Source organism: Bombus vancouverensis, chromosome 6 (assembly GCF_051014615.1).
Source record: "Bombus vancouverensis nearcticus chromosome 6, iyBomVanc1_principal, whole genome shotgun sequence".
NCBI classification, from domain to species: Eukaryota; Metazoa; Arthropoda; class Insecta; order Hymenoptera; family Apidae; genus Bombus; species Bombus vancouverensis.
The window spans coordinates 10,403,559-10,422,393 of record NC_134916.1 but is presented as its reverse complement, the minus strand read 5'-3'; the positions used below and the strand labels follow the sequence as shown (position 1 = coordinate 10,422,393).

The 18,835-nt window shown below is 41.2% G+C and overlaps 1 protein-coding gene across 5 annotated transcripts in view; it reads right to left on the bottom strand.

Moving 5' to 3' along the window:
- The window catches only part of LOC117155761 (phospholipid-transporting ATPase VA), a 28,424-nt gene that overhangs the window by 898 nt on the left and 8,691 nt on the right, over positions 1 to 18,835 (bottom strand). For 3 of the 5 annotated variants that reach the window (XM_076619497.1, XM_033332086.2, XM_033332085.2), the window contains exons 3-17: positions 18,582 to 18,761; positions 17,820 to 18,080; positions 4,310 to 4,585; positions 4,051 to 4,219; positions 3,549 to 3,902; positions 3,173 to 3,468; positions 2,853 to 3,020; positions 2,476 to 2,773; positions 1,935 to 2,367; positions 1,476 to 1,852; positions 1,111 to 1,398; positions 773 to 1,024; positions 591 to 695; positions 257 to 444; positions 8 to 172 (exon numbers count right to left, since the gene is read on the bottom strand). In XM_076619497.1, the coding sequence (XP_076475612.1) occupies positions 8 to 172; positions 257 to 444; positions 591 to 695; positions 773 to 1,024; positions 1,111 to 1,398; positions 1,476 to 1,852; positions 1,935 to 2,367; positions 2,476 to 2,773; positions 2,853 to 3,020; positions 3,173 to 3,468; positions 3,549 to 3,902; positions 4,051 to 4,219; positions 4,310 to 4,585; positions 17,820 to 18,080; positions 18,582 to 18,761 (3,810 nt within the window). Of the gene's footprint in view, positions 1 to 7; positions 173 to 256; positions 445 to 590; positions 696 to 772; positions 1,025 to 1,110; positions 1,399 to 1,475; positions 1,853 to 1,934; positions 2,368 to 2,475; positions 2,774 to 2,852; positions 3,021 to 3,172; positions 3,469 to 3,548; positions 3,903 to 4,050; positions 4,220 to 4,309; positions 4,586 to 17,819; positions 18,081 to 18,581; positions 18,762 to 18,835 lie in introns of those variants that run through there. The other 2 variants (XM_076619498.1, XM_033332088.2) reach the window with 2 other exon arrangements.

The following is an 18,835-nucleotide window of genomic DNA, read 5'->3' as shown; positions in this document are numbered from 1 at the left end:
GTACCACCTTATAGTAGCATGCTGCGTTGATCGTGACCAACCAGCAATGAAACTATTTTCACTTCTCTCAGCGATTCGTTGTCTATGGCTACCACTTTTTGATGGTGCATTCAACGTGGCACTTTGCATAAAATCGGGAGCTATTGTCGATTTTATGGTTCTACAAAATAACCTAAATACACAATAATAAATGTTGCGTATAATTTAATTTTTAGAATATTTATTGACCGTTAATATATAAGATACAAAGACATACTTAGGCATCAATGCTAGAACACAGGTAAGTAATACTGTAAGCCAGTATGTATATCTCATGATAGCCATTTCCATTACCCAATACGAACATAGGAGACCCATACAATTAACGCAAACTACGTTATAAATTAAACAGAAACCGAAAAATACTCCTAGTGATCCCATTACGGCAAGAAGATGAATTATCGTCTGGAAACGAAATCACATCATATAGCATGTAATATCCAGTGTAATATACATTTCTAATGTATATCACATAATATATTATATAATATTTAAATCTATACTTAGATGTTTATATGTTATGTAATATATATAATAAAATTTTTATTTACCCAAGATCTAATTTCTATGGCAATATTGGTCAACATAATAACAACAGAACAAGTCATTATAGTTGTTCCAAACTCCCAAATATCAACAGTCGAATCATAGTATACCTAAACAAAATAGTTTCCTTTTCATCATGTCGGTGTATTAACTTATACTATATCACATTTTTTGAGACTATACTAACACCCTCATTAACAAAAAAAATGACGATACTTTGATACAAAGCATCAGCAATGGTTATCCAAAATGTATATGTCTGGTATACGAGTCCAAGGCGTCCTCTTTTGTACAGATGAGGATTAGACAATAAAACACCGGGAGAAGCCACTCGATCATATATGCCTAATACAAGTGGTGGCATAGACGTAAATATTAAATTGTAGAGCATTAGATAAATTTGGTCCATCATGACTGTTCCAGTAAATCCGCAGTATAGCTACAAAAATAGTAAGATATTTTTATACGGGTATTAAAACTAGAGTATTAAAAATGAAGTAGAATGTATAGAAATAGAAACTATACCTGATACCAAAACAGGACGAAAACGATAGTAGCGTTCTCGTAAAAAAAATATAAGATCATTCTAGACAAACGGTCGTAACACCAATGACCATGCAGCAAAAGAAGTCTGCTAAGCATTGAGAATCGTGAAATGGCAAAGTCTGCAGCCATGACAGCTTGTGTACCTTCTTGTCCGGAGATACCAACTCCTACATCTGCGGTTTGAATCATGCTAACATCATTGGCACCATCACCAATTGCCAAAGTCCTCATTCCTAATTGTTCCTTCACTATGCGTACGATATATGCCTGTAACGTATCGTGAAAGTCCATCAAATAATAAATTATAAAATCGAGAATGAAAACAAAAATTAGATTTCTTGTACCTTCTGAAGAGGCGTGGCTCTACAGGCCAATACACTGGAACACGTTTTCGTTAACTCGAGAAACAATCGAGTTAATCCTGACCGTGGGTCAAGAATAACGGTTAGAGTTTTGCCGTCAACAATGAGCGCACGCTGCTTCGGCCATGGACTGTCTATCCTATGTGCATCATTTTCTGCCGCATCACGATTAAACATTGTAATTCCCCTAATGTTATCCATTCCCTGAACTGTACTTTCTTTACGTGCAGATTCTAAATACCCATGAATCAAGGTTTCAGCAACAGACTTGGATCTTCCTTGCAACCACAGTAATTGCATCGCAGGGGAAAAAAGACGTGCTGAGTACGCAATATTAACTGCGGTTTCTGGTTTGTCTCCTTTCAATATAATATATTCATTAACGATACATTCTAAATCGAGAAATGTCGTTTTATTTGCTTGAAATTCAGAAAAGAATACCTGTTAAAACCCAAACTACGATCCCTGCTGCCATAAGAGTACCCATAGTTTCAGGTACTCCAGCTTGAAGTTTATCTTCAATTCCTGTAGCACCTAGTAAAGTCAAATGGCATTCTAGATTCGCGTATGAATCTTTAATGCGCATTTCACGATTTTCCATTGCGAGTTCTGCCTCAGAATGCATTTGACGCCAGTTATCGTATTCTTGCGCTGTCAGAGATTTTTTAGCCACTACCAAAGTTCGAAGACCTTGCCGCGCGTACGATTGAAGATACTGTCGATTTTTTATTGTTGTTATAGAATTTTCATCCTGTGGAGTCAGAGACGATAGAATCGCTGTATCAGCACCCTTGCTATACAGCACTATCTCGTTAGTGATAGGGTGCCGTACCAAAATAGACATACACTTTCTGTTGGAGTCAAATGGCAAAACCTACAATTCCGAGTACGTTTTATTGTAGACAAATTACTTTTAGATCCGTTTTGATTTGCTTCGCTCGATGGAAGAATAGAAAAAAGAATTCATTCATAAAGAACTCACATGAAGAATTTCAAAAGTAAGAATGGATTTATCCGGCAAAGAAACAATTGCGCTACGTGCCGTTCGTTTAAGAAGTTTCACGTTATAAGCACGCGCAGCATTCACCAAAGCGAGCTCGTCCGGACTTTCCGCTTCGTAAATTGCAGCCGCAGGTAACAATTCGTCTCTACTCTTCCCGCTCTCATCGATAACGGGACTCAGCGGAGTGCGTCTCTTGTGTTGCCCGTTTGGAGACAATTTTCTACTTAACAATCCCATTCCTAAACTCGGTATTGACGTCACGTTGAGGAACTTTGGCCTGCAAATACTTATGACTTTAAATATCCGAATACAAAAAAACGATATCGCTAGAAGATAGGTACAAAGTAAATGGTGACCTTGACAATTTATTCGATAGTTTAGTAGAATTATGGAGCACAGATTCTATTTCCACTATCGAAGAAATCGATGACACATTTTCATCGAGACTATTGGTCGGATGAGACAACGCAGATAGAGGAATAATTGGCGAAGGAGTTAAACTTCTGTCTATCATTCTTGTGTATCTGCAATGGTAAACGGTAACATAATTTGTAACAAGGTAATTAACCTAGATATGCCTGAGTTCTTTTAGCAATATTTTCCACACACTAGTGTCCAGTCATCCTTCCGGATGATAGACACGTCTAAGTTAACAGAGAGAAAAATATATACAAACCTTCCAGGTTCTTCGCCATTCTTCTGCGGTTCTTCAATCACTCCGCTGGAGTTCATGGTGTCATAATGTGGTTGAGAATTGACCACGACGGTATTACATATCGCTAATACAATTAGGAATTCTTGCAGATGATGCCTAAATGTACCTATAAGAAGATCTTCCTTCAGTCGCGACGAAGGTATCAAATTCTCACTGTCTCCGCCGTGCGAATAATCCTGTCCTCCCACCACGCAGCGCCTAAATAGCATTTTATTTTCCGTGAGCGTGCCAGTTTTATCAGAGAATATGTACTGCACCTGTTGAAATAAAAAAAAAAAACGGAATAAATATCTGCTTCCTTATCGAGACCGCGCACAAGCTCGATCAGTTTGCTTACCTGACCTAATTCCTCCGTGATATTGAGCGCGCGACATTCAGCCGAGCGTCCCGTCTCCGCGTCATAAAGGGCAATATCGTGTCCGATGTGATAAACCTGGCCCACTTTCGCCATTTCGATAGTGACGTAAAGGCTCAATGGTATCATTACTTGCAGAATGATAACAAACGTCCAGAATGTTAACATACTCTCGTAATTTGGGTCTTGAACGATCGGAATGAATGGGACGGACGTTTGGTCGGAAAAATTTGAAAGCCAAACTCGGCAACCGATGGCGCCTATCACGCATAATACCACTAGAATCGCCACACACCATATAACGTCGCTGTTCATCCGCTTCTCCAATCGTGAACGCTGAAAAAAGAACGCCCTCTCTCGATTTACGTTCTGTTACGCGACCGTGATCAACGAATCAGTTTCCCTCCAAACATTCTTTTTCTCTTTTTTCGTATCTTTTAACGATCTATAATTAGATATCTAGATATATCACAAAGATCGTTACCTTATATCTAGGGCCGCCGTTGTTAAGCATCGCTTTCGTCTCGTGACCAGCGTATATCACTATGCCTTCGACGAAGTCGGTATTTTTCAATAAACATTGCCTGAGTAAAAGATTTTCCGTAGAAACAGGTACTCTACCACCGTTCGGGTGAACCACGGCACCGTGAAACCTGCAATTTTCATGTTGAACTTTTGCCAATCTCAAACTACAATGTCCTTCGTTAACTTGCCCTCGAAACGAACGCCGAGAGATAGCTCACCGATATATCCTAGTGCTCGGTTGATCGACCTCGATCACGGATCGAAACTTGGCCGGTTGAAAGGTGTCCTGCAGATCCACGAATCCTCTGACAACTTGTCGTTCCTTCAGATTAGTCTCACCGTCGAGATTGCACGTATCGAGGTACGCTACGCCCTGAGGATCGCTGCTTCGCAGGAGTAGAACATCGGCTGGTACGAGTTCGTTATTCGAGAGGTGAACCAGGTCACCGACCTTCACGTCTTTCCACGCCACCTTTGCATACCTGTCGTCTTCGCTGCAATCGTGAAACGTGTTCTCCAGAAACGATTCTCTGACGAATCAACGAGGGGAGTGACATTTATGAAAGGGAATTTCACGTGCTGCTACATAATTCTCACTTTACGGATTTTATAGACCGGAAATTTTATCTTAAATTGCGCGCGTCCAAGCAGACTAGGGGTCTTTTCTCGAAAAAACACGATGTTTCCTGATATATGTAAAATATTATCTCCTATTACCTCGACACGGCTACCAACGATCCACCGAGCGACGAAGAAAGGAGATAACTTTGCTTCCTTTCTTCAAAGAATCTTCCCCAATTTAAAATTTTTCTTATTTTTAAATACGTAAATCTTTGGTCGGTAAAGTCTTCTCTTATCTCTATTTATTATCTGTATATATTCATTTTACGCGTTATATGTATACTCTTTCTTATAGAACTCTCGCTCATAACGTTATCTCTAAGGCAGACTCCCGTCTTACGAATTGTCGACTTACGAACGTCGCCAGGAATCAGTTACGTACTTCGTAAAGGCGGTAATTACCTATCGAAGATACGTATCAGCTGTTTGATAATCACGCGCAAGATCCTGTTTCTTTCGTAGCGTAATTACGCTACTCAATGAACAGATGAACGTAACAATCTTCGCGATCGACGATGATTGCTGCTATGTATCTAACATTAACCGGATTGTCAACGGCCAGACGTCGATTATTCTTAATTAATTGTCGTCACCGTTCAACGCTTCCAGTCACAAGATGTTCGCTCATTGATAGCGCAAACGGTCGAAGGGAAGAGCTCAAGGAGAAATCCAAATCAGAGAAAGGTCGAACTTCGTTTTACTCGCTCGAGTTACCAATCGCTGATTGAATAGAAGGAGAAATAAATTCGAATATGTACAAATCAATGCTCTGCTCGATTTATTTTTCCATCTTCTCTTCGATGTAGCTAATTTAAGGTTAATTGTACGTATAATACGAAACTGATGTTGTTCGAACGTTCCCAACTTACACGATACACCTTCTATACTTTTTCATAAAACGTGGGGAGAACCATCGTGTTTTTTCATTCATATAACAACCGTTTAGGCTGATTACGTGACAAGGCCAATCGTTTCTACAAACTAATACCATCGAATTATAATGGTTTGGATATTGAATTTCTCGTATCGGAAATTATTCATAGAGCGGCGTGAGATTTCTATCGGAAAGGAATTAGTACGCACTTCGACGATGAGATAATTTGGAATAATTATGGAATAATCTTAGAACGATCGTTGAATAATCGTGGAATAATTTGGAACGTGGGTAGCAGCATAGAGAAGCCACTTCAAGGTCGTTTTCAACTTTTCAAACGGGATATTACATTTTTTCGTTGCCAACGCCATACACTGCGAACTATCAAATCTGACCTAGACTCCACTTAAGGGGTCACCGTTACACGATTTTTGTCTCGTCGTATAAGAATCGTTGATCTGTGTAACCTTTCGTAACTTAATTGGGACTATTTATTGTATACCTACTTCGAGACGTTTCAACCAACCATACGACTGTCCAAGAAATACATATATCACTTTATTAAAAGGAACGAGAGCGACCAGAGTTAAAACGTTTTCTCGCTCGAATGCAAAATCTGATAGGAACGCTTCCAACCTTAACACCAGCGATGATATTTAAATAGCGAATGTATATATATATATATGTCGGAGATGAAAGGACATCCGAACTTCTCTTTTGGAATGTTGGAAAAAAACCCCAATCTAGTCCAGACTTTTACTATAGCTATACTTAAGTAATCAAAATAAGAAATAGTTTTAATGTTCTAATCCGACTTTATGACGATGGGCTTGGGCTCGAAGTGACATAGCGGGTCACTGAACGTAGCCACGGTCACGGGAGGGACGTGTACCTGACAGAGGTATGGAATGATCATATGGCTCTCCTTAAAAACAAAGATTGAGCCGAGAGGTGGGCAGAGGAATATACAGGGTGGTTGGTAACTGGTGGTACAAGCGGAAAGGGGATGATGAAAAAGAAGTCGAAGATATAGAATAAAAATGTTTGTTTTTTAATTTTTCCATCGAGACAACGATCTACAGTGAGATCCGTTATAACGAGACGCGATAAAGTGCGCGCGTACCGAGCGAAAATTCAAAGTCGATTTTCTCGAAAACAAAGCCTCGAACGAAAAATTTTTGTTCTATATTTTCGACTTGTTTTTTCGCGTAGAATCCACCCCCCTTTTCGCTTGTACCACCAGTTACCAACCACCCTGTACAAGGGCAGTTCCACTTGGACTGCGTGTGAGTTCATGCAGATAAGTTTTACTTGCACGTGGAGTCATACGTGTATCACATCGCATTCGTCGAACCTGAATTCGTTGTCATCAACATCTCGACCATCCGATCGCCGCTAGTGACCACATTTGTACCGATAAATATCAGCTATATCCGCGATGGTAAATTTGAGCGAAGGTTCATCGAACGCCCAAAATTCCAACCTTAATCCGACATATATAGGTAATGAAATATATTAGTATCTATTATGTTTTGTAGTAGGTAATTTAAATTTTAAAATCTGCTTATTTCATAAAAAGATAACAAGTGCAAGATGTAATTACTGTTAATTCGTCGTTAGCCTGCGTACAGATCTTTGGCCAGAATTCAATTCTGCTACGAATATCTGTATTGTACTTATGAACAGCGTACATATTCGCTAAGAAGAAACTTGGCTGGCACGTGGGATATTAGACTCGTTTTGTAGCGCGTTTTCTAAAGATGGATAATTGGCGGCAACATTATAAGCGACAAAATAAGAGAATTCTACTTTAAATATCAAAAGCGAGCGTTTTAAAAAGAGATCTCTTCGCGAACTGTCATCCTTCGTGAAATTGTCATCCTTGAACCGAAAATAATGACACTGGTCGGTATATTAGGTCGTCCGAAAAGTTTCTTTCGTTTTATAAGGAAATAATGGATGCGCAATATCTTTCGTTTTATATTATTTTATCGAATTACCTATGATCCATTTTATTCTATCAAAATAAAGATCACAACGTTCAATAGATTAGATTTCATGTTTGTATGTTTGTAAAAGACGTGTCTGTAAGAGGAAGACACCTTTCGGACAACCTAATACTTGCGGAACTAGATAGGCGGATCTAACGTCCGCGAGAACGAAGAAAATGTAAATTCCATCCTTACGAGTTTCGATTACTATTACGGAGAACGACACCGGTTTAACCGTTAAAAACTTGATTCGTCGCCAGATGAAAGCGAACTTAACGCACGCGATTCTTTTCCTTTTATTTCCTCTCTCCACGTGAGTCATAATTTTTTCAAAGCCACTTTTTATAAGACCGCCTTCTTCCGAGACAAGAAGATTTGGCAGATTTACAACAATTAAATAAATTATCCACGTCGACATCGCAGATGCTTGAATTTCTGTAAATTTCATGAAATTACACCGTCTCGGCGAAGAAAGAAGAAATGGCAACGAAGATCATACTAAGCAGGTTTTTGGAACACCATCACGTAATCGTAACGTGAATTCAACAGAGTTCGAGTTGATACGACCCGATTATGTAAAAGAAAATCACAAGCGAAACGTTATTGCATTAACGCGATGTTCATTCTAAACGGGTCAATTCGTAATTCGTAATTTAATTCCTGAAATTAAAGGATCCGAAGATAGAGAGTTTGTCGAGCAAGAAATCTCGCACAAAGGTTTGGAAACGGTTGGACGACAGTTTTATTATCGCACACTGACATTTGAAAATCAATTTACTCGGATTTTAATATATACTGGTATACGTATGACGATTGTAAAGAATAAAATCATTGCAGTTCGATTTGTCCAAAATAAATATCGTTCTTATGTTATTAACTACGTATTTCTACCCACGACAAGAAGCCCGACCTATTTGAATTTTTTACGATAACAGAGTGTTGATAAATCGGTCGCGATGACGGCAGCAACTGAGTAGCCTTAGAAATTCTTTTATGCAACACGTCTTCATTATAGATAACGTGCGGTTAGATAATACAACAATTTTACTTTTCCTTTCAATAGTAATTGGGTCTGTAACAAGTACCAGCGCGTATGTAACGTGCCTCTCTTCGCGAACAATTTAACATAATTTCCAACATAACGCGCGAACAAACATTTCAATCTTCCGATAGAGATATTTCAAAGGATTCGTTTATTCCTATCGGTCGATCGCGTTATCTAACAGGGGTAAGAAGGTCAGCACAGCCGTTTCTTGTAGTTAAATAGAAGGTTAGTTGTTTTTGCATTTTTTTTTCTCTTTTTGTTTTGTCACCTCATGCATTATGCAAAGGTAAGAATCGTCAATAATAATTTCAAAGTCATCGATGGATATTTGCAAGCGTGTTCGAGCGCTGTAAGTTTCACTAAAATATTTTTCGACAAATTTGTCCTACTTATCAAGCGGTTCGTGAATTCTTTCAGCGGAAGAAGGAATCTCTCGTAACAGTTGCCTCGTGGTTCTGAATTAAGAAAAATATTTAGGCCACCGAAATTCTCTCGAAATTCTTCGTTCGATCGGTTAATTTGTTGGAGCTGTTACGCGTAACGAAACACGAGGCTCGGTGGGTGCGTGACGCGGGCACGTAACTGTGATACGATACCGATATTCCATGCATTAAATGACGCAATCGATGACATCAGTGACCGTTTGACGCCACGACACACCATGGGAAAAGAAAACCTAAATTGTCTGCGACATCGCGAATTGCCCGTCACGACACCTTCGTCCTTCGAACGATCTCGAGAAAATATTTGCGCTAAATATTTTCTAGCTTCTACGTACATTTCCAAGTTTTCTTCGAACGTTGGCTACGTTTCGCGTTTCATTATGCGCAAGGTGATGGGGCTTCGTGAAAACAGCGTCATTAGAGGGTATCGTTAGAGCATCGAAAGAGAAACGTAAGGACACCGGTGGTCTCGCGAGGAACCCGCCGGAAATTTGGAAAAAATTCAACATTTTCGTGAACCTGTTCGAAAAGCCCGATTTCGACGATTACTAAAATATGTTGTAAAGCTCGATATTTTTAGCAACTTTCTTTCTCTACATATAACCAGCGGTTGGTCTTAGTTTTCGAGCTGTACGGAAAAACATCCAGACGCAGCCTTGTTTTAGCTTTAGTTCTCAGGCTAGGTTGGAGTGATAGTAATATTAATGACGCGAGGCGGCCGGCCCTGCGAATCCCCTTATCGGCACAATTTAATATAAACAATGCTGGCCGGCCGCCGCACGGCGGCAAAATTAACCCGTACCATGTATTACTACTACCACTAAGCCGATCCAGCTTGAAAACGAAGGCCGAGCGGCGGGATATTTTGGCATATAACTCGAAAACTAAGGCCGTCGGTTATACGTGCAAGAAAAAATGATTGAAGTCGAGCTCTACAAGATATTTCAAAGCGACCGCAATCGGAGAGAATTCGGAGAGAAAGAGAAGCTTTTCGACAAGTTCGCCGGAATGGCGATATTTTCAAATTTCCAGTAGCGTCCGCGCAAAGTCACCGAATAACATCGTCAGATTTCTCTGTTGATGCTTTCTAACGATTGACACCCTTTTCGCGACAATCCACCGGTTTGCACGCAACGAAACGTAGACGAAACTTCACCGATATGATCGCGTCGGTCGGGTCTTACGACGGTGCTAATCAAATTTGAAACTGTTTATCGCGTTGTACATTGGCAAAAGGTTCGTACAGGCGATCGAACACTTTCGCGAGCTATTTTAAATAAAAAAAATTCTGTAACTGTGCGAATACTCTCGCGAGCCGCTTTTATGTTACGCGTTCCGGCGGAAAAAGCTACGAACGCAGAAACGTCGATGGGTTTCATTGTCACGGAGAATGTCGCGTCCTCTCGTTGCTCGCATCCAGGAAAGGAACGAGGAAAATAGCTTGAGGCATATGGCAACCGGTTTTATTGCTACGCCTTCCATCGCTGTTTTATTCTACTTCTCGGCGTCTTCGACGGATACGAGCCGTATGAACGACATCCTTGTGTCTACCATCCTGTTGGATCGTTTCGCAGCTGCTGAGAATAAAGGCTGCCTCCCACTTACCGCTTCAGCGATATTCGATTATCCACGCATTGGCATTGATACGTATCACTGACGTATAATACACAGCTTCGCGAAGCTGTTCGAATATATCCATTATACGTATTAGACGCGTTTCGGTCGAATCAAGGCATTTAAACGTAGGCGTTTTCGTACCTAAATTTTGCAAATTACAAGTTGCCTCGATCCTAGAAAAGTACCCATGAAACAGCGTCCAGAAATAGCCGGAGTAATATATTTGATCTAACGATGTGTTTCGTTTAACAATTAGAAATCGTATTCGCGATAGTAAAAATAAACACCATTAAAACTTCCATATTTATAAGTTAATCTTGGATACATATGTTTTTATACGTGTTTCATTTAGAAAGAATGGATTTTGCTTCATCTGACTCTCAAGGACACGGTACAATTACGTCAAGGGTGACCTGATGTTCATATATCAGCTTCAAAATTGGAAAATCATTCTTTCGAATGCACGCGTTTTAAGGAACAGCGTTGCCCGCTGCGTTGCACGACAATGTGGCAAGCAGCAGATATCGATCTTGCGATTTCATGCGAACCGTCCGATGACGTCATGCTTTTAAAAAATTACCGAAACGAATTTGACATTTGTACAGCAACTTTGCTAACTGTACTAGATTAAGTCGATTACGCCTGCACGATACACGTCCATTTTCCGCGTCACGTATACCTTGTGACAATCGTACCGATAAGACATACACAGTCGGTCATAGCTATTAGGATATCCGAGCCTTCCTTCGTAATAATTTATAAACCAGTAACCGTGCTAAATTGACCAGTCATAAGTTACACGTTATAGATATCTCTTTCATAGTTCTGCAATTTTATGTCCACTTAAACAAACATCCTTGCGTCGCACTAACAACTTCGATAGGAAAGCAAAAGAATTTTACAACGTTAGTTGAAACGTGCAAAGTAGCTTTGCTAATACGAATTCGCTGCTTTTATCATACACGCGTATACGCTTTCGAACGTAAAATAAGTAAAACGCGCGTTTCCTAATAAATGTAACAAATTGGTGTCCTAAATAGATGGCCTGAAACGTACTCGAGCATCTACTTGTACTATGTACCATTTCTGTTTCCAGGTATAACCACGACTTCGTTATATCTTACATTATATACACGCTAGGTTCGAGTTCCGTAACTGTGTTACGAAGCTCCTTCGCCTCGTGCAATTATCGAAAGCGACTCGACACAGAAATCCGTAGGATAGTTCGAGCGGAACGCGGACTTGGAATCGCGTGACGTTATCTCGCGGGAGAACGCAGTAACGACGTTCGAGTGCTCGCGACCGACATAGCCTCGTACCAGTCAAAGCGCATTAATCGACAGCTGGAATTCGTGGCGAAGGTTCGTTCTTGACATTGCTGACTACCGCGTGGAGAGCTGGCTGGTTGGCTGGCCGGGCTGGTTGACTGTCGATCTCGTCAGCGAACGAAATTAAACGGCAGGCTAAAGAAGGTCAGCGAGCGCGTGCGTGTAACCGCTTATTAAGTAGGTAAAGGTCGTAAGAAACGCGTTGCTGCGGAAGAAACAGATTCTCGATCGACCCGCGCGTTCTCGTGCGTTCGCATCCTGCGTAATTTTTTTTTTTTTTATCTCGACCAACTACGTAAACCCGTCTGCGCGTCGACGTCAATTAAACGTGGGTTATCGCCGATCGAATCGATCGCCGACGAAGTTTCTAGACCGTTGCGAGGCTGTTAGATTCGTCGCGTTCTCTGCTCGCGAAACAAGCCAAATCGTCGAAACTCCGCTGCATCGATCCTCCAACCTCGAGCTCTATTTTTAACAACGAAATTAGTCTCGACGAATTTGGTTTAGAACGACGAAGGGACGATGTGTTTGGCCGTGCTCTTCTGCCAATTCTCGGTTATATTTCTGAAAAGGAATCGGCGACCTTTAGACCGGCAAACGAACGCGAATGACGAAACAAGCGCGAACGAGCCGCGGCAACGACACGACGGGTATCTCCGGTGTACGCGCACTTTGCTTTGTGTTAATCGACGATCGTAATACCAGCTAATTACGAGTATCGATCCGAACCGCGCACCACGATCGAAATAACGGAACGCGTACACCGATCGTTCGATTTTGCTACGAGCAGGACGACAAGCTCCCCCGGGGAACCGCGCGGGTACACGCGCTCTGCAATTTTCCCTCGACCTCCTTTTCTTCGCGCTCCTCGAAAACGCTTGTCAGCCCCGTTAGCTTCCTTTCAATGCCGGCGAATAGCGCATCTCTGTCTTTCGCCTACACTCTCGGTCCGAACGCCTTCGAACTTAGCATCTACGTACTTGAACGATCTTCCATTATATTTTTCACAGTTTAAAGCCTTCCTGTTCCAGTTGACGCAATCCTTTTACCGTTCTCGCTGCGAGAAAGGAAAACGAATTGTCCATGCACGTGAGTTTAATATGCCGGCGTATCGTGGGTGAAATCAAGGAAACAGGACACCTGTCGCGAATCGCTTCGCCATCTATCGAATACATAACCGTAAGCGCGGGTGATAACGAAACGATACGTTGTACCCAGCATCGACTATACGTTTTTACGAATGTTATCACATATCGCATATATACGCACAAGGTGTTCGTCACGATTGGGCCGAATCGTAATTTTAAATTTCGTCGCTAGACCAAACGTCTGTCAAGAATATTCTGATCGTTTCGAAACGCCATGTGCGAATGTTTACCATTTTAGTCACCGTTTTAAGTATCTTTGTAATTTAACATGCGAGCAACTCGCTCCGTAAGATGGGAAATTTATGCTAGCTAGTTTGTTCGACTGCGTCTCGCAGGACGTTGAAAACCGTGAGAAAGTGAGTAAACGGGAACGACGAAGAAGAGGTATTGTTATTCGCACGCGAGAAAAATAAACAAGCTATCATTGATCCGGTATATCGAACATCGTCGTATCCGATGAATCAGACACGGCACAGGAAAGATTACTAATTTAGTAATTACACGATACAGGAAAATACCAGCGCGCTACGAGATTAAAGTGTAATATCCGGGGCAACGGGAAAGGAACGTTCGCCGATCCCGATCGAAGGTCGCGATCGACTGTTAATAAATCAGCGACGACTCGTTTGGCTAGACTGGACTAACGTCTCCTTGGAAAAAGGAAGTCGTACGTTTCGTCGAGCAAATTGGAAGGAACTGAGTGGCACGACGAAGGGCAAGGTCGTTGTGTTGTATTATTTTGCAAGTCGTTTCGCTCTACGTGCTTGGCCATCGATCGCGCGAGCCTCGCGAAATTGAGTTACATTATAAATGGCATGCACTCTAGTCGTCGTTTACCGAATGATACTCGCTTCCTGCTGTCACTTTGTCGCGTCGCAGATGGTGCGCGAGCCTTTACGGACTTGGCGCTTTCTACTCGAATCTCTGTTCGATAGCTACGACCACGATCGCGTGGAACGGTAACTCGACAGTTGAAGCCTCGTTCACACTGATTACGTTATCGATACAAATAACGCGAGGTGAATTTACTAACGCGAAACTGTTATTTAGTCGATTGTAAAATATTCCTTGCGCGGTTTGGTCGCAGCGGCGATCCAACGTTTCTTACGAAATTTTGGGCGACGGCTAGAATGAAGTAAATTTCATGGATCAAAAACCCGTTAACGACGTATTTTGGATAATTTCATCATCAGAAAAAACCATACGATGTAATATACTTGAACATATCGTACACGCGCAAATACTATGTGATATGTTGCGAAAATGAAATTTTAGGCTGTGACGTATTTCGATCTCTAGCGGCTCTCAGGGCAAAGTATATAAAGTTAACAGTTAACGCGTGAAAGATATACACGTGTCAGTACTACGTGTATACGTGCGTGTAGATCAAAGTATTGGTAACTTTCGCGTTTCTACTCTCTCGTTTATTAATTTGGCAATTGAAGGAAAGTTCCAGAAGCTGCCGGTGATGTAAGAGCTAATTCCATAACGAAGATTGAACTGTCACGTTGCAATTTATTCAACGACCAGTAACGGAGCAAGTTGAATGCGAACAACGATATCGGGGTCATCGTACATCAGAGGGATCTTGATCGAATCGAATCGGTCAATAAACGAGTCAATGCTTATCAGGGATTCGATCGTGTAGACCTAGATAGCGAATTCGCCTGGCGTTTACATTCGACGTTCAAATTATCGAAAGCTGTATCGAAGCTTTGCGATCAGTGTTTCCAGAGAATGAACTACGAGGCTTATTTTCCCGCTAAAACCAACTGGGTCGGAGTAAAGGGCACGTACGGAAGAACAAAATGAAACACTATACGTTCTTGCGTCTTTAAATTGCCCATTAGTGCATTAATTACGCGTTTAAAACAACTACTCGCGCATCCTCTACGTTCATTTCTTACCAGGCGTACGTTTACAGTAAACGTCTAGTTGCAAATTTTTTCCAATGCAATCGCGATAGTCGCGTCTCGTCGTAGCGTCAACGAAATTTCAAGAAGTTTCGTATGACACGCATAATGTATTCTTACAAATTCGAATACCTCGCGTCGCCGTACGACATAAATAGGCACGAAGCTTACGAAGAAGTTTTTAATCGCCTTATGTCTGTTTAAGTGGTACACTGAATAAATAAATAACAAGGATTCGCTGAACTTCCCTGAATAATTACTTTCTTTCCCGTTACCTTCAACGATCAGCCGAACGAGTATAACAAGGAATGAAGATCGATAGAGAATAATTCCGTTTCGGGAGAGATTTAACCCTGTTTATTGCAATTGGATGCCGTTTCGAGAACTTCTGTCTATATAACTACAGAGATACCTTGAAACTCTTTCTTGGCTTACAAGGCTGAGAACGGTATGCGAACATACCTTTTCTATAACAATAAGACTGCACTTACGCAGTTGCTGTAACGATGACCGAACAACGAACGAAACGAAATATCTGGTACGTACAATAGTCGTGATCCCGTGGAAGCTAGCTCTTCGAGCCTTCGTGAGGAATTTCAAACGTTTTTCGGTCAAACAGTATCGTCGAAAGCGATAAAAGTTTCGTCAACGTAGCGGCATTGCAAGAAAGAATCGATCGTACCCGGTCCCAGTGCGAACACAGCGAAATTAAAGTTCCAAACACGAACAACTAGAATTCTGTTGCGCGACAGGGATGAAGAAAGAACATTTTCTTTTCTATGTTCGAACAAGCGCGTATATTCGATACGCATGCGTTCGATCGGCGATCAATGCCGATCCATTGCAATTCCACGGTCAAAGGAACGGTAAACGTTCGGAACGTCTACACCGAAAATAGGATCACGAAAAATTCCAAGGCTCCTCTTTAACACGTTCGCTGCTATTGACGCGTACGTTGCGTCGTCTTATCTGTTACTATTATTGTTATCATTGTTATCGTTATTATCATCAACAGATGGATCAAATTACACAAAAGAAGCAAGAAAGACATTGATATGCACTTACGATGCTCCGTAAATAGCGTGCGAAAACGCTCGCGAATCGGGAAAAGAAATCTATCGAAGAAGCTATCTACGACGAGAAGGTAACGCGGCTTTTAAAGCAACAGTAATAGTTACATTTCAATAGCAGCGAATATATCGATCGATCCGCTATGAGAACGACGTGTCTTGCTCTCAATTCACGTTTTGTCACGAATTTTAATTTTACACCCGCCCAGCCTTGAACGTTTAATCCTGTTATCCGGACGAGGAGAATTGCAGCAAAGCAAAAATCACGAAACGCGAAATCAGAAGTCACGCTCCATCCGCGTTCCACACGATTTCGCAAAGTTTTTAATTTTCATTAAGTATAGTCGATTAGCGAATATCGTGCACACGCTCGTCACGTTCTAATCTAAATCTAACCCAGATCTATGTTCGGTCATTTTCGTAGGCGCTCAATAATTTGCGAGATATTAATAAATTACGAAGCGAGTTCCAGCGGGGCTGCTAAATTGCCTGCTGATGCAGCAGGTTAACGTTGCAAAGGGTCGAGAACGGCGCCGGCATTCTTCGTGCTCCGTTACGTCAAACCGTTCTTGGTTATTATTCTGTCTTTTAAGCTAAGTCCACACCGGCAGACAATTGCCAGCAGACAACGAGTCGCAGCCAATCGGCGTCTGTTTTTCATGGAAAATCCGCAGACAACGGGGGACAGGATCCACGTCCAGAGACGGTTCTTGGATAAAAACTACGTCAGCACTGACGAACGATCGTCGGCAGACACGCAAAAGTCCGGGCAAAAGTATTTTGCCATCTTCATCGGAGTGGAAAGCAAGAAACAAGATCTGCGGGAAAATGGAATGTGCTTTTTACCCCGTTTGCGACGCAACGATCCCGCTGTGCGATGGCGAGATTTATGACACGGTGTTTGCCATTGAGGCGAGGCAAGGCGAAAGTAAAGAATTTGAAGATACACGCCGTTTGTCGAAATCGCTGCAAACTCATCCACCAACTCCTCCGTGACATTACGAAGAATTTTTTTGAAAATCGAACAAAGGTCAACTTCGTTTCTCTTAATGGAAATTCTATACATTTTTAAACATATCGATCAATGTCTCATGGTGTTCCTTGTGAAAAGCTAATAAGCTATATATTAGCGTCGGAAAACTATTAATACCGAAGACAAAATTTTTGAAAGGATATAAATAAGTACGTTATATTCCGGATTTCTATCAAATAACAACAACCAAACGTACGTGTAGTCTTTTATGGTGTCTAAATATCTTAGAGAGATTTTTCAAGGGATCGAATAACTAGACAATATTAATTGTCGAGTGTTCTAGTTTAGAACAACCATTATAAACGAACAAGATCGGTGTTCGATCACCGTTGAAACAAATACTGTCGTGAATAATAGTTATCAGTGACCAAAAATCGTTCTCGTCGTTTGGTCACTTGCAACGAAAAATAATTTGATTTAAATGGTTTGAACCATTAAACCATTAAACCAAGATACTTATACGTACTATATTTTTTTCAAATTCGGTTATAATCGTTTGTCGATTTTTTGTAATTAAGACATCAGCAGGTTACGTGGGAAATTGTAATATTTGATTTAGATTATGAGAGAAACGATCGATATCCCGAACAGAAATTTGTACGTATTCGTAAAAAATAACGATTTTTAACAAGATTGCCTACTTACCGAACGTAAACGCGACAGGTGGAATTATTTACGCGTCGATCACTGATAAATCTCCGGTGATCCTCGAAATAATCTTTCAACGCCGTCACACCAAGCACGAACATTATGGGTATCACGGAAACTTCCTTGCCAAAGGCATTTATGGCTGGCACCCAATTAAGTAGAACGATAAATACAAAATATATGTTGGCCACACGGCGAAATTGCTCGAGAAAATTGCGAGGTAGGAAGCTCAGCATGGTATATTTTGTTGTACGTACTCTGCAAGCATACGGAATAAACCGGAATTCAGACGGTGTACCAGCTTTTACTCTCGTTCGGAACCGTACGATTCTGCCAATGCGGTCTGTGAAGCGACATTTCGTAGCTAAAATTAAAAACATCTCTGTATCCACGTCCTTTCGACGTAAATTCTATTCCTCCGATAAAGATCGACTATCTGTCGTAAATTACGTTTAAAGAACACACGCGTGCGATTGAATTTCTCCGAATCTATGTTTTCACATTCTACGACCAATAATTAAGACGATTTGATTTACAACGTAATAATTTTCTGAAAGAAGAAACGTGACATTTGGAAGCTTCAGGCAGTCATCGATGGAGATTTCGGACATTGCCTCTTTAAACGATAAAGTAGAAAATCAGGTTTTGCTGGCGAAATGCAGCTTTCCAGACTATTGTACAGACTAACGTACGGAACAACGTTTACCAGATAAATGCAACGATCGATCGCTTATATTAATTGCAACTTGAGAAATTTACCTATTGTTTACTCTCTTGCCATTAGGATGCTCATTTGGTGGTGTTTTTGGCGGCACTAAGTGATTCGGTACTATGGTCCTTAAACGAGGTTCCTCTGGTAACGGACCGAAGCATCGAGCCCAGAGTCTTCTCCACCAGGGAGGTTCAGCGCTACGTCTTATCGTGTATATCGACTCCGATCTGCAAAAGAAATAATAGGAAACTCGTTAATAAACTTGAGAAAGATAACTAGTCTAATCATTTTCCAAGGATCT